Source organism: Pseudochaenichthys georgianus, chromosome 24 (genome assembly GCF_902827115.2).
Source record: "Pseudochaenichthys georgianus chromosome 24, fPseGeo1.2, whole genome shotgun sequence".
Classification (NCBI taxonomy): Eukaryota; Metazoa; Chordata; class Actinopteri; order Perciformes; family Channichthyidae; genus Pseudochaenichthys; species Pseudochaenichthys georgianus.
Window position 1 is genome coordinate 33,788,394 of NC_047526.1, and position 23,076 is coordinate 33,811,469.

General features: G+C 39.3%; 1 protein-coding gene across 1 annotated transcript in view; it reads right to left on the bottom strand.

Moving 5' to 3' along the window:
* Nucleotides 1-17,304, bottom strand: part of igf2r (insulin-like growth factor 2 receptor) — a 71,454-nt gene extending 54,150 nt beyond the window's left edge. Inside the window, 6 exon segments of the mRNA XM_034075756.2 lie at nt 1,754-1,865; nt 2,230-2,362; nt 3,430-3,528; nt 6,022-6,140; nt 14,873-15,012; nt 17,087-17,304. Of these exon segments, the coding sequence (XP_033931647.2) occupies nt 1,754-1,865; nt 2,230-2,362; nt 3,430-3,528; nt 6,022-6,140; nt 14,873-15,012; nt 17,087-17,214 (731 nt within the window). The 5' untranslated portion in view covers nt 17,215-17,304.
* Between the last annotated feature and the right edge of the window lie 5,772 nt (nt 17,305-23,076).

Genomic DNA, 23,076 nt, shown 5'->3' on the forward strand with positions numbered 1-23,076 from the left:
TCAGTATGTCACAGGTCTCAGATATATCCAGAACATGTCTCTGATTGGCTGAAACACCAAACAGATCATTGCAGCATTACCCATAATCCCCTCTGTTTCAGCCCTGTTTCCAAAGTGCTGATTCTCTGTCTGTTACTTTAGATGAAAATAAGGAGCCCCTCCCCACGCCCCTCTGAGAGACATCTGGTTACAAAGAACTCAATGGTGCTCTAGAGGAGATTCAGGTGATAAGGGGGGGGGGGGGGGGGGTTACCTTGGGTGCTGATTGGCTAATGGTTACACAAGCCAACACATCGTTATGACATCATAAAGTGGCCAAAATCTGATCAGCTCATTTTCAGACAGGTTTTTATAGAAATGGATCAAAAAGAGAGAGAATCTTTGTTCCTGAAACTTTCAGAGTCTCTTTCCACAGAGGGGACACATGTTGATGTAGAAGAGACATGAAGAAGAGGGGACACATGTTGATGTAGAAGAGACATGAAGAAGAGGGGACACATGTTGATGTAGAAGAGACATGAAGAAGAGGGGACACATGTTGATGTAGAAGAGACATGGAGAAGAGGGGACACATGTTGATGTAGAAGAGACATGAAGAAGAGGGGACACATGTTGATGTAGAAGAGACATGGAGAAGAGGGGACACATGTTGATGTAGAAGAGACGTGAAGAAGAGGGGACACATGTTGATGTAGAAGAGACATGAAGAAGAGGGGACACATGTTGATGTAGAAGAGACATGAAGAAGAGGGGACACATGTTGATGTAGAAGAGACATGGAGAAGAGGGGACACATGTTGATGTAGAAGAGACATGGAGAAGAGGGGACACATGTTGATGTAGAAGAGACATGAAGAAGAGGGGACACATGTTGATGTAGAAGAGACATGAAGAAGAGGGGACACATGTTGATGTAGAAGAGACATGAAGAAGAGGGGACACATGTTGATGTAGAAGAGACATGGAGAAGAGGGGACACATGTTGATGTGGAAGAGACATGAAGAAGAGGGGACACATGTTGATGTGGAAGAGACATGAAGAAGAGGGGACACATGTTGATGTGGAAGAGACATGAAGAAGAGGGGACACATGTTGATGTAGAAGAGACATGAAGAAGAGGGGACACATGTTGACGTAGAAGAGACATGAAGAAGAGGGGACACATGTTGATATAGAAGAGACATGAAGAAGAGGGGACACATGTTGATGTAGAAGAGACATGAAGAAGAGGGGACACATGTTGATGTAGAAGAGACATGAAGAAGAGGGGACACATGCTGATGTAGAAGAGACATGAAGAAGAGGGGACACATGTTGATGTAGAAGAGACATGAAGAAGAGGGGACACATGTTGATGTAGAAGAGACATGAAGAAGAGGGGACACATGCTGATGTAGAAGAGACATGAAGAAGAGGGGACAAATGCTGATGTAGAAGAGACATGAAGAAGAGGGGACACATGTTGATGTAGAAGAGACATGAAGAAGAGGGGACACATGTTGATGTAGAAGAGACATGAAGAAGAGGGGACACATGTTGATGTAGAAGAGACATGAAGAAGAGGGGACACATGCTGATGTAGAAGAGACATGAAGAAGAGGGGACACATGCTGATGTAGAAGAGACATAGAAAAGTGGATTTTGCATGATAGGTGACCTTTAAGAGTTTATCCTACTGTGTAGTAATGAGACACGTTGGAGAAGCTCAACAAGGACTTTGTTTTCTATTCATATGATCGTATTTATAGATACCTCTCATTTGACAGCAGCTCCAGCTGTGCGGTAGGAGAGCCCATGTCGTAGGATCCGTGGCTGGTGACCAGACAGGCGGCCGAGCCCTCTGCACACGAGTCACCCGGTCGGTCTGAGGGAGGATATGAGATGATAGGAAAGACAACGAGGTTTGATTACAATAGGAAATCAAATTGGAACATACACATAATGTATGGCAACGTCAGTCAAATATGATCAAGGGTTAAGGTGACATTTCAAGGTATATATGGCGACAATATTAAGGGGGTATACACATCTCCAAACAAAGACATGTTTCACTTCTTTAGGTCTGTGGCGTCTTCTTTTTGCAACCAAACTCATTTATATCATTCAAGATCTTCTCAGAACTAAAAAAACACACAACCCTAAAATATTACTAAATACCTAATCAAATTCAGTATTTCATTTTCTAAGTCATTTATCTCCCCCCCCCTCCCCCAACCCGAGGTACTGACTGAGGCTCCGGCAGATGTTGATGTAGAAGTCGATGGTGTCGTCACCGTCGTCCACCAGATATCCATCGTTCACTTTGATCAGAGGGTTCAGGTCGTGCTTCTTGCCGTCAGAGTCGAACACGTAGCAAGGCACCTGCACACAAAGGAGGTAGTGTCATATTACAGTACTGACATCTTCCATCATCACCTGAAGAAGAACAATTCATAGACGAACATAACGTGTGAATATTGACATTAAAGGTCCCATGTCATGGCCATTTCCTGTTTGCTCCGTGGGGACTGCGAGACATCGCGAATGGACGCGGGAAGAGGGGGGTGCTGAGGGGGCTGCAGCACCCCCATCTGCGAGGCTACACTAGCACCCGCATGACATGGGACCTTTAAAGACAGTCAAAAAGATAAGAAATGTCTTATGTCACATGTATGGTAAGGCAAATGGTTCTATACTACAGGTCTGCAGCTTCTCATAGTATACTAATAGTAAGTGATCGTTATGCCTACATGCAATACAAATTCCTCTTAACGAGTGGATATTTCATTTTCATAAGCAAAGTGACTTGTCATGGTACAATAAGTCATTTTCATACTTTTAAATATTTTAATTATTATTTGCATTAGCCGATATTGGTTAATATAATCAACAACTATTACACAGAAGCAGAACAACATTTAAAACAAAAAATGTAAACCAAATAGATATCCTAATTTGTTAATTCACAAAATAATTAATATTTTAATGAAAAGGACAAGTTCCTATTTTAAATTAGTATCAGAAAAAAAAGTTTATTTGCCAAATAAAGCAGGTTCGCACATTAGAGAAACTTGTCTTGGTGTTTAAGGAAATATGTAAACATATTTATAACAAATATTAAAAAAAAATCTGTTTTAAGGCAAAAGGACTGGACAGGAAAATGTTGACCAGTGAGTCACTACAATACAATAATTTGTATTTTGCAACAGATATCGAGTGCTATAAAAGCAAATGTAATTAATTTCACACATTCTCTCGATGTCTCCACGTCAACAGCTTCATTGTAACAACATGTGACATGTTCTAACGACATGCAGTACATCCTCACACGGGTGGGAAGAACATTTTCGATTTCCTCTGAAACACCTCTGCGGCTCTTGGTTTCTCACATCTGACGCCTCGACACAGAGAAACCGTCTCCTCGGTGAGTCAGATGTTCCTCCACATACCTCTTTGTGTGGCTTGAATGTGTCTCTCTTGCAGGCGGCGTACGTCCTCCACTCAAAGTAATGCACACACTGAGACACAGCCACAAACTCCGGGGTCCCCTGCAGCACACACACAGGAACAGGAGTGAGACGGATGCAAAATGCAAAGAAAATGCAGTTTTCAGCCTCCCACGTATGGAGATGTTGAGAGAAAATAGTCCTTGGTTGCAACAGTTCCATATGATAGTGCTGTGTAGCAGGCAGTAACAATTCATCACAGACAAAACATGTGATTCCCTTAATGGCGACTGTGTCTGTGCTTTTGTTGGAATACAGAAACACATTGAAACACACACACATGTCTTATTCTGTTTATAACTGATACAGTGGATAATATTTGCCAGGCCGCATGACAGTATATAAATGGTTAACATTAACTTCCACATTTAGAGTTGAGTGGATGAAGGTTCAGTGCTTGCTCAAGGGTTATTTTCAAGAACACTTATTAAGTGAGAGTGGACTTTTTTTTGTATTCGCACTCTTGTCACTCTCCGTTACACCTTCTTCTACTTTACACACACACACACACACACACACACACGTATACATCACTTCAGGGGACATTACATTAACCCTTAACCAAGTCTTCACCCTAAAATTAATGATTCCCCTCCAATTTGTCCCCATAAGGGAGGCGAGTCCCCACACGTGACGATGTAAACAGATTTAGGTCCCCACAAGTATAGTAATGCTAGGACACACACACACACACACACACACACACACACACACACACACACACACACACACACACACACACACACACACACACACACACACACACACAAGTTGCATAAATACTTGAGCTACGTTTTTATTATAATTACTGTGAAATGTATTATGTTTTCGTCATTACACCCTTGCAACTGATAACACTGGCAATGATTTTATATTTATTAGACTATTAAAAAAAAAAAATCATGCTCCAAATAAGTGGGGGGACGGCGATCCCCCGCGTCCAACGCCCACTACACCACTGGTCATAACTAAATAGACTGTCCGCTTCTGTGTCACAATGTGGCTCTCATGACTTCTCCTTCTTCTTCCCAGCATTAGATGACTTTCATTTCTCCTCTCTACACTTTGTAAAAGGAAAATCTAGAGCTGATCGTGGTTTTCTTCTGCTCGGTGTGAATGTCTCACCCCACCACCACGATCCCCTGAAACCGCAGACACACACACACTATTGACTCAAACGAGCAGGTGACTGTCATCGTTCGACATTATTCCCCCTCACTTCCTGCCAGAGCCGACAGCTGCTCAAATGTCTTTTCAAATTGAGTGAAGAAAACATCCATTTCAATTCTAACTCATTACAAATCATAACATGCTGAATACGAAACAGCTGATCATTAACATGTACTCAACCGTGTGGTGCACGTTAAGGATGCCACTTTACACTCATGTAAAGTGTATTATTGTTCACCTTTGTAGCTTGTGGAGTGACAAACTGCATCCACAGAACAACTCATAAGGCTGAGTTTCTGCTGATGAAACCTGACTGCTTTGCAATATAAACCCCTAATGGAGCTTTCTCACCAAAGCATTGCTGTGTCCAATTTTTTATTTGCTGACCATCCCGTTATAAACAAAAAAAGGTGCCTACTAAACAATTCAGTTTCCACCGCATTATTTTTTAGGGAAACAAAAAATGTCATTATTTCCCACACTACAGAGCGTGCCATGTCCCAGTTCCACGTGTCCATATTTGTATTTGATAGCTATTAAAGTAAATTGCTGAAATATGCCACACCTTGGACATATAGTTCTACATTGCTGCTTAATAGATGCCAAGTAGCGCAGCGTTAACTTTGCAAAGCAGGCATCAAAAAGTGTCTTACAACAAATGACCCAAAACCTAGGAAGATATCTATTCACATAACTTAATATCAATGTAGACCACAACCATAATGGCCTTCCTCTCTCTAAGCTTCAGCCCCCCCTGCCTAAACACCACTCCTTGAAACACAAATCATTTTCTGTTCTAAAAACACTCCCTGTGTGTGTGTGTGTGTGTGTGTGTGTGTGTGTGTGTGTGTGTGTGTGTGTGTGTGTGTGTGTGTGTGTGTGTGTGTGTGTGTGTGTGTGTGTGTGTGTGTGTGTGTGTGTGTGTGTGTGTGTGTGTGTGTGTGTGTGTGTGTGTGTGTGTGTGTGGCCTGGCATTACTATACTTGTGGGGACCTACATCTGTTTACATAGTCACGTATGGGGACTCGCCTCCCTTATGGGGACAAATTGGAGGTCCCCATAAGGGGGATCATTAATGTTAGGGTGAAGACTTGGTTAGGTTTAGGGTAAGGTTAAGGGTTAGGCATGTGTTGGTTAGGGTTAGGATAAGTCTCCAGGAAATGCATGTAAGTCAATGTAATGTCCCCTGAAGTGGTGTGTGTGTGTGTGTGTGTGTGTGTGTGTGTGTGTGTGTGTGTGTGTGTGTGTGTGTGTGTGTGTGTGTGTGTGTGTGTGTGTGTGTGTGTGTGTGTGTGTGTGTGTGTGTGTGTGTGTGTGTGTGTGTGTGTGTGTGTGTGTGTGTGTGTGTGTGTGTGTGTGTCGTACCATGGTTTTCCCACACTGGAAGCTGATGCTGGTCTGGATGTTGTTGTCGCTTCCCGGACATTTCTCCGTGCTGTTGAAATCCAGCACCGAGCCAGAGAGCCTCTGCAGAGACAGCTCACCTGCACGGGGAAATACACAGAATACAAATCTATCAATTACAGAGCATTGTGTTTTTTATGGATATGTAGAAATCTCACTCACGTTACAATAAGTCGAATGAAATGCAGAAATGCAATTCAGTTTACTTTACAGTCATTACAATACTTAGGGTGGAAGGACACCATTTGAATAATAAAAAAACTTAGCTTTACTCCTTTTAAAAAGGTCCCATGTCACGGCCATTTCTACTGATCATATTTCCATTGTTGAGGTCGACTAGAATAGATTTAAATTCAATGTTCCAAACTCACATTGGTTTCTCATACAGCATCTCTGTATAGTATGTGTATTCACTCTGTCCTACACGGCTTGTTGGAGCTCCTGCCCCCCCCCCCCTTTAACTTTTCCTTTAGCACTCATTGATAACCATACAAACATGATATAAACATAAAGCTACCAGGGTTGTGTTTTCAATCAATTGAAATCAGTTACTGAATAAAAATGACATTTTGTAATTAATAATTATAATTTGTATTCCTCCATTTTCAATTCACACAAAAAGGAATAAACACTCCGTTATTCATAAATCATTATGAAAATTAAAACAAGTCAACCCAAATAAATCTAAAAATGTATTTTATAAAGTTTTTCCTGAAAAGTTAACAATATTCTACCCGCATATTTATTTCAAATGTAAAACGGGTTCATTAAAAATATTTCTTTGTAATCTGATTACCACGGTTACAAAAAGCTACACCAAAACGTTCAGTACCTAATTTTCAAATGCCAGATTTGAAGGGATATAGACGTCATGATACCTGGCTACAGTCATTTCCGTGAATAGATTATTATAACGCTTATATAATAAAATGTTAGCTTTAAAAAAGGTAAAAATAAATCCCACAGTCTCTGGGTATCCGTGTGTGTTTCTGTAGGCGACAGACGGTTAGAATAATGTCTTAACCCACCAACTCTTTCCGACCCGAACACAAAGTAAACATGTGCAGCGTAACATCCCGACCCTGCCGTCAGTACACTCGTTATTCACCAGAGGAATATCATTAGACAACAGTGGGAAACATTTTGTGAAATAAACTCACAGCGAGAGGAACTGATGTCTGTAAATGAGTTACCGCATGTAGAGCATGTGACACGCTAAACATGCGTCTCTATTTCAGCGGCAACCAACACGACAATCAATGAATACTCCGTCTCTTCTTCCCAGGTCCTTCAGCAGACATGCATAGAAACACATTTGGATTCAGTGAAGCTACAAATTCCCTGTGTGTATGTGTGTGTGTGTGTGTGTGTGTGTGTGTGTGTGTGTGTGTGTGTGTGTGTGTGTGTGTGTGTGTGTGTGTGTGTGTGTGTGTGTGTGTGTGTCGAATGACCTCATTCTAGTCCTCCCATTCCTGTTATGCATTTTCAGTTTGACTGTTACAAAAACTTGTTGTTTCTTTCGTAAATATTGTTCTATTGACGAGTCAGTTCAGGAGAAACTTGCACAAGCTTTTAAAGAGTGTTTTTATCTGTGTGTGTGCCCTCTCTCCCTCTGATAGCACTAAGGGAGCATTAAGGAAAGTAACTGAACAACACAGTGACCTACTAAGAACACAACTACAGTAGGAGGCAGTGAGTACAACTGCTCCTGTGATTTTATACAGGGTTCAAACCCTTTTTCACCAATGATTTTCCATGAGCTTTACCTAATTTTCCATGACCAAAAAAAGTACTCTTCCTCAGCGGTACCACTGAAAATGATTTATTTTAACATGGAAAACAGGAAAATAAGGTCTGAAACATGTTGGTCCTATCTAAAACAAATCAAATAGTTGGCTTACTAGCTTCTACAGGCTAAAGCAACTAAAATCTCTCACCAGCAAAACACCTCGTCGGTTAAATACCATTTCACGTTTCATTACTATACAGTATTATCATTATAGTATTACTATTTCGGCAATTAGATAAAATATAAATTATATTTGATACAACTTTAGTTACATTTCCATGACTTTTCCAAAACTTTGGGAAAAATATTGTTTTCCAAAACTTCTCCAGGGCCTGGAATTAGCATTTTGAATTTCCGTGACTTTTCCAGGTTTTTAATGACCGTAAGAACCCCGTTTATATTTGACAAACACTAACATAAAACTATTGATATATCTCATTTTCAATTGAACTTTTCAGCAAGTTCACTGTCCCCAAAATAACTAACCCGTTTGACATTGAACAGTCGTCATTATATAACGTCTGTAATAAGGAAGAGGAGTTTTTCTATCGACCACATGTTGAAGTTTGTTGACCAATATCAAAGAATAGGTAAGGCCAGTCAACCTTTACGACTGTTTGAAGTACACAGATCCATCAGATAATTATGCAGAATGCGTGTTTTTAATGTCATTAAATTAGATCAAGCTGATAACTTTGATCAACAGAACATTCTGCAACTCTTGATTATCAATTAATCATTCGTGCTTTAGATTTGTGAACTTAATGCGATCCTGCATTCAGTAAAATGACAGAAGTAATATCACATATTTAAAGACAATTATGCAGATGGTTAATTTATGTTATAGTATTAGTAATGTTATATTATTGTGTTACTATAAAAGCCAGAACAACTAAATAATCAATAAGTAAACAATAAGTCAATTAAAATGAAAAAAGCAAACGTTTCCTAGTTAAACAAAAAACACACATTTGCTGTTTTTTTTTGTCTTTAAAAATTGTGCTTTTTTGTCTCGTGATGGTTAATTGATTTTCACTCTTTAATTGTTGCTCAACCAATGTGAAGACATCACCTTGGACTTTGAGATGGACTCAGCTCCGATAAGAAACGATTCATCTAAAAAGCAAATCAAAAGGTGATGGCTGAAAGGTAATGTTAAGAAACCATAAGCCAGAGCCCAGTCTGCTCTGATTGGTCAACTCCTTAGCCTATCATGATGTACGATGTGTTGGAGCGCTAGCCAATAGAAGTGCGAGTATTACATAGTGACGTCACTACGATCCGGAAATAAACAAATTAGTCCAATGGAGGCGTTTCAGGCCACCTATATAACACAATATAGTGAAAGGAAACCCCAATACTGTGTTTCTATATGGTCATGCCAATACAGTTGATTTGAATTTGTATTGAGAGCGATAGACAGAGAGAGAGATAGAGATATATAGATGGATAGATAGATAGAGAGAGAGAGAGCGAGAGAAAGAGCGAGCGAGAGAAAGAGCGAGAGACAGAGATTTATAGATGGATGGATAGAGAGAGAGAGAGAGACAGAGAGAGAGCAGGGCGTGACAATGGTGTCTATTTCTGTTTGAGAACGTTTCTGCTCGATGTCCCGAGTCATGTGATAAATCAGCTGCAAGATTAAACTGCAACTCGTCGACAACACTGCCGCTTGTTTGCCTTTCTTTCACTTTCCATACACATGTAGGCAGAGGAAGTATTCAGGTCCTCTACTGAAGTACCACTTTATTATATATCTCATATGTTAGTTCTACTAGAACACTGGAAATGTCCCCGACGTGGGACGAATGTGGATTTCTGTGCAAAAATAGGCTGAGAAATGTAACACAACAACAACAACAACAACAACAACATGAGTCTGCAGTCTCCAGCTCTTTGTCAGTCTGAGAGTCAGGTGACACGCCGAGAGCGACCAAACACCAATCTGTGACCGAGGGGGGGCGGGGGGGGGGGGTAACAACCTCAGACTGAAGGCAAGTTGGTGTCAAGTGACTCTGAAATAACTGTCTGACAGCTCGTCGTCTGTAAAAAGCCAATCCGAAATCAAAGATAGTGACGGAGCTGTTGTTGAGAAATAGCCCCAAAAAAATAACAGTACTCCTGTGTCTAAATATAGATTATATTACGGAGCTAATGTGGCATTGAGCCTAGGTCTGGTGAATTTACAGCATTAATATCATAATACAAATGCAATAATATTTACATTTCTTATGTTTACATACATTTCATTATACTTTATTTTTAATTGGACATTTTACTTTAACTTCCTATGTTTGTTAAAATATAATAATTATGTTTGTATCTTTATTTGCATATATTAACTTTGACTTTTTATGTTTTAACAATCATATTTATTTGATTGCATATTTTTGATGTTTTTAGAAATATTTTCATTGTTTTTTGTGTTTTAATTTCGAAAGAGATAAATAAAGTCATTTCTTATGATTACATTTTTCCACAGGACAACAACAGCTTCAACAAAACTATTTCCCTCAAAGAGAAAACCAAACATGAACCTACATTTGATGTATGTTGTTCTGATAGTGGCCAGATTTAAAACCACATGTTGACTACATTCAGTCAAACCCTATTGAGAAGGCATCCAAAGCGCTCCAAGACGTTTTACATTTCTGTCTTTACGTCAAGTGATTCTTCAGAGGGTCTTTTCTTATAACAACATCTCTGAGTGCATCACTGTGTCTGTTAATGAATGATAATGGCAGCACCCCCTGGGCTAAGCAAACCTGTGATTAGTGGGGGGGGGGGGGGGAACTGTGGAGCAGAACTAAAGCTGAACTAATCAGATCGATGTGGAAATGATAAACAAACAAGAGGGCTTTCTGACGTGGAAGGATGATCAATGGAGACGTTTGTTAACAAGAACGAGATAAAGACATGAGAACAAATCAGTTACACCTGATGAGAAGAAACCAACACAAAGCCTGAGGTTTACTGTAAATAATATATCAGGAGCCCCCTCTGTCTTTGAGATTCAGACACAGATTTCACTCAAATCATCTTAAACCCATCATGCAAAATGCACTTTGTGATGTCTCTTATACATCAACATGTGTCCCCGGTGCGTCGGGGAACTCACGCAGCGTCAGAAAATAAAACCCTCTCTCTTTTCCTCCGTACCCAAATCTCTAAAAACGGGGAACAACGGAGCTGATCCAGATTTGCGTCCGATATGACGTAATATCTGAAATGTGGACCCACGGCCCAATCAGAAACGTTGCTATCAGAAACAATGCCCGACTGTTTTGGACGTATTATGGTCTTTGTTTACATTAGCATCGCTAACACTCAGAGCCTCTTAGCTCCGGAATCCGGTTCGTTTCAAGCACCACAAAATTGTCCAGCCAGAGCAAAAGCACCGCATACGTCACGCTTACGTCGAGGCGGGGGCAGGGACGGGATCAACTCCTGAACAACAACAAGAAGCCTGCATTTTATCCAGTTTGTACACAACGATGGAGAAACTTAACAAGCAGCAGTGGTCCACTGGAGAGACCAGCTGCCTGCGGGGAATCTGGTCTTCCGAAGAGGTACAGAGGAAGCTGGAGCACAATCGGCCATTGTTGTTGTTGTCGGTGTCAGCTGTGAGGGGTTTCCGCGCGGTTTGGCTTTATGAAGCAAACGGTTACGTCATGACGCAAACGATGACGCAGCACCAGTCGGACTCTGGGCGGTTTGAAAAGAGCCTCCACGAAACCGAAGAACCGGTTCTGAACCTGAAAAGCTCTAGTAGCACGGAGCTTGAACCGGAGTTGCGTTGGTGTGAATGAGGTAATAGACATGTTTTTTATATATTTGTATATATCTGAGACCTATGCTATTGCCTAAACATAGCATGACAGGTGACCTTTAAAAGAATATAAAACATAGAAGCAGAGATTTATCATATTTAATAAGCTGTAAACTGTAGATATTTGATGAATTTAGTGGATAAAACAACTGAAACACTTATTGATCCGGTGCATCAAATCTCGCTGATATAATTATGTCTAAATTCAGGGAGTGAGAGGCAAGATCTGCGTCTCAACTGAGGGCATGACAGTCTTGAATGAAGTTAAATCAGTTTATGTCGGCGTGATTGAATAAACACCAGGGCTGAAGGTCACAGCTGGAAGGGAGGAAGCTAACCAGGCAACAGGTTGAGGTTAACCACTAATGCATGGAGGGAAATGACAGAATATATTGCAACTATTCTATCCTATTTTATTAATTTGTTCAACTTAAAATGTATGATATGCTGCACATCTTTCCATATAGCATAGGATCATATGGAATTGTGGGTAATATGTCCTGCTCTAGAAGGCTGAATTAGACAACTGCATACAAATGAGGGCTTGGAATATCATGTAAACGTCCTTTTTTTTAATCATAAGTAGAGTTTTTACATGGTTTTAAAGGCTACAAATAATAGTAATGTATTTTTCTGAATTCACCGCACTTTCTTTTACCTGTACCGTCATTGGCCTTTACCTGCTTAGTCATTAAATCTACATTACTGATGATTATTTATCACATTTCTCATTGTGCAAATACTTTGAGAAAGCATCATTTGGTAAAAGCTGCAACAAAGACAGAGGTTTTCTCATAAAGAATATCAGATTTGTTTTTCATATATAACTCATCATGGTTAGGTGTAGCTCCTGCCTGCCTTTTATTTTGCAGCGAGGGACAGAAAGGTTGATCTTGCTGACAAACAGCAGCAGATTTGGCCTCATCAGCACAGAGATCTGCTCTCAAGCACTACTTCACTCTGTGGTCCTGCCAGGAATCAGATCTGAACATTTTGGATTCAGTCTCTTATCATTTAGAACAGTATTACACCTCTTATCCTCAGACACACAGCAACTACAATAACTACTGTTACACTAACACTTATGCGCACTGGAATAAATACATCCACACACAACTATTTGGTCATTAGATCATCCTTTTAAGCAACAAAGCCATATATTTGAGGCTCCAGGGTCTCAATTATAAGGTTTTGATGCCTTTCTTTGTTATAGATTACAGTAAATGTAATAATTTCGGGCTGGTCGAATAAAACACGACATCTGATGAAAATGTCCTGCCTGTGGGAAAATATAATTGGCATTTTTATAGTTTGTGAACTGGAAATTGTTTTTAATAAATAGTCGCTGCAACCCTACACTCATCATTCAAAGTGACAGTAGGGGTGCAGGTGCCGTAAAACATCAAATGTATCAGAGTTATTCAAGCTGTTATGAAACAAACATTAAAAACATATCTCACCAAATAAATCCCACACGTACGCTTCTTATTTTTCTGCGCACATGCAGTAACATGCATACGAGCACAATAATATCATTTTTTTTGTTCATTAATATGTTTTCATTGCCTCTGATTTGACGACAACTCATCAATTCTTAGCAAGAAGGCAAACTTCCAAGTGGTCAAACAACAGGACTTCAAAGTAGATCACATGATCCACGATCACTAATGCAGATGAGTGAATCAGATGCCTTACACAGAACAGACCACAAGATGTGTGTTTGGCAACAACACAAAGCAGCAGTGGTATACAGACAGCCTCTAGGATGTAGATTTACTCCTGCAGTGTCACTAAAGAGTGTGAAATGTTCTGCTGCGTGGCCGTCATAAGACACATGAGAGGCATCAGAGTCAAAGAGCACTAAGGTATGTCAGCTCACATGCACCTTCTATTAAAAACAACTAGTTAGGGTTTTAACAGAGCAGTGTGGTTAAACTGAATACAAAAGGCGCTTTCACACCGGAGTACTTTTCCCGTTTAGTTCCGATAGTTCCTGGGATTTTGTGTTCACACTAAAAAGAGAACTTAGTTCATGGGAACTTTTACCCTTTTTTTAGTCCCTGCTAGAGAGGTGGTACTTTCCTGGGGAGAAAAAAGTTCCATTTTCTGATTGGCTGGGCGAATTACGAACCACGGCCCGTAAAACTCGGAAAAGTCATTTTATTTGCTGGCATTAGCATTATTAGCATTAGCCCCGCGCACCAACGGAGAGAAACTAACTTATGGCAACACAAAATAAAACATGGGAGCGGTGGAGATGAGGAGGTGTCGGCGTTCTGGCGATTTACTCGGAAGGCTTCAGTAGAAGCTGCTGGGAGTCCCAGCAGCTTCTACTGGAGCCAGTCCCCAACTCCGGGGACTTCTGGCCGGGAACTTCGAGGTGGCAGTATACGCCGTGAAGTTGTTTGCGGCCTGCCAGTAAACCCAAAGCAGAAGAAGAAGTGACGTCAGCGGCTTCATTTGCGTAATCTTCCCTCAGGGACTTATTCCGGTGTGAACGTGATCTGCTCTTAGTTCCATGGGGGCACTAAGTGCTGGGAACTAAGTACGGCAAAGTACTTGTTGTGAAAGCGGCTAAAAGGAGTACTTCAACATGTTTAATTACTGGAATACAAAGAGGAACAAGCTTATTATTATATTTCTTTCTGTTACACAATGTTGTTCTACTAGTAAGGACAATGGTGCCGCTTGCAAAATCACATGTTAAGCTTAAATGTGCAACTTTACACAGTTTGTGGCTCTGCTGAGCTCTTACAGGCAACTGAAATGATTTTCAAAGCGCCTCAAATATGGAAAACATGTTGTGGAAAAGAAATCTTAACTAGTTGGCTTTCCTTAAGAGGAAGACAACAAGAAGTTACATGACTTGTATTGGCGAAAAGTACAGAGCCATAGTCAAAAAAATACATGTGTCAGACACACCCAAATAAAAGCTTTTTACACACACGTATAATGTTTAAAATATGCTGAAGAGAAACTATCAAAGTCTTTCTACTTCCCAAGATCTGTCTTCTTTATTATAAATATTATGTCATATTGGATTAGAATGGAAATGTCTGTTCTGCTCCTGGTATATTTCTATATTTAATCGATTATTTCTCTAACAGACTGCCATGATGTCGACACCTGGCTGCTAAGAGATGTCGGGTGAAACTGTGACACCTTTGCTGTGTAACCCAGTGTGCTGTACTCACCCACAGACTGGGAAGCTTTGGTGTTGAGGTCCCGGGCGCAGACGGCGGTGCCGGGGCCACAACTGGTCGACGGTGAAGACTCACAAAGCCTTAGCGTGTAGCCGACTTTATTAACCTGGTCTATGGCCTCCCATCTATAACTGCAACACAAGAAAAGAAACACATGAAGTAAAGAAGATGGAGAGGAATTGGGTTTAAACATTTATCAGTTGGACCTGAAGCGTTAAATAAATTTCATTTTTCCTTTGTTGTTTATTTAAAGAGCTCAGTGCAATGGCGAGAGCAGCACCTATGATTTTTACAATTAAGCAGCCGCTACTACTAAGACCATTCTCACCACCAATTCAAATAGATGCTCGTCAACGTGATGTCTCGAAGTTGCTTGTTTAGTCCGACCGATCCCCAAAAGGTATCTTATTTAAAATATTAGTATGCAGGGAATAAGCAGCAACACTTTGTAACACATCTAAGCACAATTACCAGATGCAGTGTGTTTTAAAAAGTAAATATATCACACAATAAAGATGTACAAGGTATGTGTCGTGAGCAATGTTTTTTCTGTTAGTTGTTAATGCTTGTCACTAGGGCTGGGCGATTATGGCAAAAATCATTATCACGATTATTTTGGTCAATAATTGATATCACGATTATTAAAAACGATTATCCATTTACTTTGAAGACATCCATTTATTGAAATAAAAAAGTGAACCGTATGTTTTTAAGAGTTGATTAACCTGAACTGTAAGTATAATTCAACTGAAAAAACAATAAAAAAAATTAAAAAATAATTCCTTCTTTTTTTTTTAAATAAAAATAATAATCGTTTTATTTCGATTACGTTGTTTTCGTAATCGTTGCAAGCCAACATCGTAATCGCGATTAAAATACGATTAATTGCACAGCCCTACTTGTCACCCATGTGTTTCTTATTTGCATGAACACTGAACCAAGGTTTTATGTTACAAAGTCCTGCATATAAAAAAAATGACAAAAAAAACAATTAGTTTAAGCACCTTCAAAAATGTCTCAACACTCAACCACAACTAGCTAGTCAAGAAAATGTACATAAAAACATGTATTTATTGTAAAATATTAGTGTGACCCATTTCTGTAAATGCTACCAAAACAAGGAACTAACTAACAGCTGCAGCCTGAACTCACAGATGAACTTCCTGGTTATCTTTTCATTATTTCTGTGTCAATATTTGAACAGCAGCTCCATTAAAGTACAGCACTGCATTTGGGCAACAGTGAATGCTATTTACTTTAGCTATGATATAACTGCACAGTGTTTTATAGCTGATTTATGGAAAGGCAAGTCATATAAACTAGTCATGTCAGTTTACGCTGCAAACAATTAGCGTTAGCTTGTTGACATGACAGATGTCATGTAACGTTAGCCGCTAGCTACACGTTAGCTTGTTACAAAAACAACATATTGTTAAGTTCCCTGCTTTGACTAGAGACAGTTTAAATTAGGATAGAAGCTAATTGTATTCAATTGTTGTCAAGTTAACTGGTTTAAACGTATCAAGTAGCACATTCAACACAACAAGACATTATTTGTATCTATATGTTAGCTAGTTTGCACAAATGAAAGCTAATAGTATGAAATTAACATTAGATACATATATTGTAACTGAAACAAAGAGCTGATTACTTATTTGACAGTATACATTCATATTACATCAGTGGATCCATTGAAACCGCGTCAATAATAAGCAAATAACCACATGTAATTATTCCTATTGTTATTACTTGCTGCTGTCCCTTAGCTAGACAATTCAACTTCTGTAATACATCTGTAAATAACTGTACAATACATACTTCCACCTTTCATAATAACACCTGGTTGCTATCTCACAACTGTTACTAGTACTGGATGTGTACATTGTGACATTTCTACATTTATCTTTAATATTTCAAAGCATGCTACTTAATTAATATGAATCTTTGGCTCTTTACTTTCTGTAATAATGTAAATGACCCCTATATGGGATGAATAAAGGCTTTAGCTAAAACATGTGTGTACATAAGGGTATAAAACGCAGTAATGTGTTCCTTTCTGGAATGGGAGGTGTGTTTGTGAGCTGTTATTACCTGCAAAGGTCCTGGGGGAAACCGGCTCAATAAAAAGCAAATATCCACATCTAATCCTGCTAATAATTAGCTTAAACATTTGTGTACATGTTGTGTTTTGTTAGCTAGTATTACCTGCAGAGGTCCTGGTACCACGGGTTCTCCTCGGCTCCGGACCGGACTGACAAACACACCAGAACCGACACCGACCAAAGCACCAGCTTCAAAGGCGAGCATCGGTCAGATTTACCCAGAAATAACATGTTTTCTGCGGTGGATTATGTCGGTGCAGACTAACTAAAACGACGACATGATACGGCAGAGTGGTCTTTCTGCTCTGGAGCAAATTGGTGAGGAAGTGAATACACCACATGATAGGACGTCACATGACTCCCATGGTGCTGACTGATGCTGCCTTCAATATCTGTGGGAAAATAGGAAATATGACGACAAATGTTGCTTTTTTGTAATGTTATATTTACTATCGATTTTTTAATGTTAATTAATAAGTTGGTGAAATTATAATTTTTGGATGTGATCTACAAAATATATGTTTGATTTTATATCTTGTTTTACTGTATTTTATTTTGTCTTTGTATGTCTATTCATAAAGTTGTTAAACACCCAAAGATTAGATATTTATCTTTGAACATGAACGTTTTGTTTCTACATGGTACCTGAACGCAGCATTCCTGAACGACTTTCATTTAATTTCTTGTGGTAAGAAGAAACGTCCCAAGGTCCCAACAAAAATAATAGGAATGCAGATCATCCAGTTTCACACATATTGCTCTTTGTTCGATGGTACTTGAACGAACCACCCTTTATGACACATAGCCTTTGCCCCAAAGAGCAAACGTCTTTTTATTCTACCTCAATCAGACCTAGATATGTAACCATAATATTAACCCTATAAATAACATTATAATTAATTTAGTAGAGTTTGTTAAGAATCATAATAAAGCTGCAGCTGTTCCTGAAAGTGACAACGTGGAGCAGAAACGCTTAAATAATAGTAAGTGCGCGCCTTTAGGTGTCATGTGGCTCCCCCTGGTGGTCATATTGAACCACTACAAAACCTCTCACTCATCACTTACTAAAAGGAAACCGCTTACTCAGGGCCAGCTGTCTAAACACTGTTACATTTTGGGGATTTCCCCCCTGTTATATTCACAGTTTCTAAAAAATATAGTTTTTATTCAGAAATGTGGACACGCTTTTGCTGCTAAGAGCTCTTTTTGAATGATTTAGCTGACAGTACAGTGGTGACAGGAAATGGAAGCAATAAAAACATGCAACAAACCCCTTTTCAAACTTTGGATTAGTGCGAGTGCATAGTCAGCATTTCAGACAAAATGTTTATTATAATTTCTAATTTACCTATTGGAAGATGCTTACAGTGTTTTCCCTCTAGCATTGCTTTAAACAGTCCTTGATCTGTGCAAACGTGTATTCGAAACTTTATTTAAACACATATAATGCTTCAGCAGTCTGAGTTCAAAAGCTTTAGTTTTTTTAATGAAATGTTCTCTTTGAGTGTCTTTAGACTTAGGTCAGGGGTGTCAAACTCAAATACACAGTGGGCCAAAATAAAAAAATCGGTTAAATTATTGCCTATAAAAAGAACATTAAACATTAAATAATCAGCTGCATTCATTTCGTATGGCTCTATCTGCAGCTTTTCTTATGATTACATTTTTCCACAGGCCAACAAGTTTCAAAAAAACTATTTCCCGCAAAGAAAACACCAAACATGTCCTGTTGTCTCAAGAGAAAAAGTGCAGAAGGAAACATCCATGTAAACTCAGTGTGCTGCTCTGTGATGCTAGTTCAGATACTTGGCATCTCACCTTGGGTGCAAGCTAGGTCATCAATGTTTGAGCTCAGGCTCTGAGCTGAGGAGCAGTGGCGGTTCTAGACCAATTTGACTGGGGGGGCCACTGGGGGCCAGTTCTTTTCTGAGGGGGGCACAATAAATGCAGGACGAAAAAGAGAACTAGACAGTATGAAGTAATTGCGCATAAGAAAACAATGAAATACAGTTATTGGTATTTGTTTCAGTGCACTTATTTATTTCAGATATATCTTATAGTTATAACTGTTAGCTTCAGCTTAAGTTATAGTACAATTTTTGCACTAACACCATATCATATTTATATAAAAATAAAGGCAATGAACAGTTACATCTCTACTTTACATAAGGGTGTCTGCATCCCAGGCTGTTGTTTCCTTCCCAAAATCTCACATTACAGCAACAAAATCTTGCGGTTTTTGGCAAACCGATCAACAAGTTTACGCAATAAGAGTACCAGAAAATATACATTTTTAAATCCACAGAAAAGGATTTAATGTAAAAGTCTACAAATCTTAAATGTTGACTTTAAATGAAATAAAATACATGGATATAGATAGAAAACATAGATTTCAGATGTATTATTTCCCATAAGCACAGACACGTAGGCTATTTAACAAACATGAAGACTGAATACAGAATGCACACCTGTTCTGCACATGCACTAATCAGTTTCGTCTATTCCGTCACATTTCTAATAAACGTGATATCTGGAGAACACACAGATTTACATATAAAAATAAAGGCAATGAACAGTTACATCTCTACTTTACATAAGGGTGTCTGCATCCCAGGCTGTAGTTTCCTTCCCAAAATGTCACATTACAGCAATAAAATCCTGCGGTCTTTGTGATTTTTGGCAAACCGATCAACAAATAAGTCAAGATTCAAAGCCTTTGACCTCCTTGACTCAATACTAAGCAGACCCAGATTGCTCAGGCTCACTCTCATCAGTGATGGTGGATCTGAGAAACGTTTTGACCAGCTTCAATGTAGAAAAACTACACTCACAGGAAGCAGAACTGACTGGGATTGCGACTGCTATTTTGCAGAGTCTGAAGAGCTCAAAAAACACTTCTTTATAAGGCTCAATGAACTGAAAAAGCTCCACTGTACTATCAGGTCTCTGCATCCCAGTCTTTATTTCCCTATCTAAAATTCTGCTGAACTGATGTAGCTCATGCCCCAAGTCCTCAATATTTGCATCATACAACTGAGCAAATGAAAACAGAGTTGTCTCCTTCAGAAATGCATCACTTTTGGGGTTAAGAGCTTGGATGCTATTCATCATGTCACAGTTTGTGTTTGAAAACCGTCTATTAAGCTCATTGAGCATCTGATCAATGACAGGGTAGAAAAAGGCTGTACGAAACCCGTGTTTCTGTCTCCCTCTGTCCAACAGTAGTCAGTACGAAGCTTTCAGCAAGTTTAGAGCTCAGTCGTTTTTGTCGTTTTGCTGCTGGCTGTATTGCTGTATCACATTGCTCAGAAATGTTCAACACTTCATCCCACAAGTTATCAAAAAATGACTCCTGCCTGAAGTCATTCAATGTCTGAAATAAAGATCCAACTAAATCCACAGCCTTTGAAAGGTCAAGGGATGAAGACTGTAACATGTCAGAGAGAAATGTTGTTTCTGCAAACACTTTACGGAGTGTTACAAGATGCACAATGAATTCTAGATCCAACTGTGCCAGCAGACCACGTGCCTCAATAGATCTCTCACCATTGCGTTCTTGGGCTATGTCGTGCAGTACTCGCTTGAGAGCCGGTAATCTGTCCATAATGTTAATGTTTCCATTATGCTACAATGATGGGGAGTTGTCTTTTCTCTTACTGTGCCACAGAACAACACAAACACTTGTATTTTTATTGTTATTATTTTTAAAGTAAAGTAACTTGTTACTTTTATAATTTAGAAACTAATAAAGTAACTTGTTACTTTTTTGAGAGCAGTAACTATAACTATTACTAGTTACTTTTTAAAAGTAACTTGCCCAACACTGGAAATAAATTATCATTTTTTTCACTTTTCATTTCTAGGGGGGCCACAGGTGGGTCAGAGGCCAGTGTTAGGGGGGCACTGGCCCCCCCTGGCCCCCCCTAGAACCGCCTCTGCTGAGGAGACCCTCAAGATGGAGTGAAGGTGTGCGTGCAATATACCGGAGGGCCATATCTATTAGTAATTAGAAATTATCCTGCGGGCCGAAATGAAATCCACCAAGGGCCTGATTTGGCCCCCGGGCCTTGAGTTTGACACATGTGACTTAGGTAATGAATAACATAAAATACCAGGTTCTTTGCAAAGAAGGTAAGAGAAAATAAATATGTTATGTAAAAGCGATGAGTCAAAAATATTGTTGCAAATTGTTAACCTACACCCTAATAATTAGTCCCCACTGCGCAATATATGTCAAGAAAAAGCCTAAAAATAACACCAATACATTATGAATAGATATCATACTGTGTTAGCCCCTTTAAACCCACTGCAGCGCCCTCTACAGGTCAGGCTGAATGCTTATATATAGAGCCTATAATCAGTGAAGTGATCACAGCTGCTGAGGAGACAGTCAGGAGCTAGTTTGTTGGTTTGTTGAAACTGTGTTGCACTATGTGGCTTCTGGTCTTCATCTGCATGCTTTCAGGTAAGAATGTAAGCATTCAAAAGTACAAATTGTGCCTAATAATAATAATAATAATGATTATTCACTCTTTCTTTTCATGCAGTCGTTGGTGGTGTCCCTATAAATGCAACAAAGGAGGATACCAGTCATGCAACAGGTTGGTGTTCAATTGATTATTGTTTTTTAAAAGCATTTGATCAAATATACAAATTATTAATGAGGAATTCCTTTGTTTTTGTAGACAATGTTACTGCGATGTCAGATGTGCAAAAACAAGGTAAACTGTAATTGTATACAAACTGAACATTCTGTTTTTATCTCTATTTGATTTAAACTATATTTCACTTAATATTTAATGTACAGGTAGTGTCATTCCCTTAAATGGCACCCAGAATATGACTCATCCTGCAACAGGTACGTTTATCAGATATTGAATGTCGTGTTTTAAAATTATTTGATTTAACCCTCAGATTTCTCTAGGTGTGTTGGTTTCAATGCTAGAGCCACAGCGATCCAGTTCAGAAACTCTAGAAGGTAAACTTTGAATACATGTGTAAAACAAATATAGTCTTTCATAGATGCAATGTACAGTGACTCGTTTTATCACGTTGTAGGGCTTGAAGATGACGTGATTGTCCAAGAGGGAGACATTTTGATTCCGGTAAGAAGGACCACTTTTATTTCACATTTATTTAGGATGCAATGACATTCCTGGCCAACTATTTTTATTATTGCAAAACGAAGAATAAAGACTCCTGACCACCAAGGGGCGAGCTGGCACACTAAGGGAAAGCATTGAAGGGGATATTAATAAAACAAATGCATTAAACTACAAATATTTAAACTAATACCAATTCTACCTTTGCCACCACTACTCCTCTCCCCCAGTGGCGTTTTCTCCTGGAGGCCGAGGGAAGCCAGGCTTCCCCTGTTTTTTCAGATTGCAGTTATATAATTTTAATAAATAAATAAAAATACTTCGTTTACATGTAGTTTCGGTAATTCTTTGTTGTGTGTTGCTGCCGGTCCATCTCTCCCCCATTCTCATTGAGTATTTTACAAATAGTGAAACAGCACCCCTGTAGATGTTATGGTGAAACAGTAGATTTCACTCTCTGTTGCGAGAGGAGGCCAGCCGAAATTGGCTTCCCTTGGTGAAAAAAAATGGAGGGATTGACCAATCAGATGAGGCTCACGTCATGCCCCTGCCAACCTGTGATTGGTCAGGGCCATGCCAAGGGAAGCCAGAGGCGGCTGGCCGAGGAGGGCACAAGGGTTAAGGCAGTCTTGAATTTTATTTAGATGATTAATTTCATCAGGCTTGATTGATAAATATAGTTGAGTATCATCCGCATAACAATGGAAGTTTACAGAATTATTCCTTATAATATTGCCTCACGTTAGCATATATAATGTGACCAAAATAGGTCCGAGCACTGAGCCCTGTGGCACTCCATGGCTAACTTTGGTTTGCATGGAAGATTCATCGTTGACACGTACAAACTGAGAGCGTTCAGATAGATAGGACCTTAACCAGCCTAAAGCAGAATCTAATAGAGTTAAATGCAACAGTAAGGCTATTTTTATCATCATCAACATGAATATTAAAGTCACCTACGATAATTACTTTATCCGTTTTAAGTACCAAA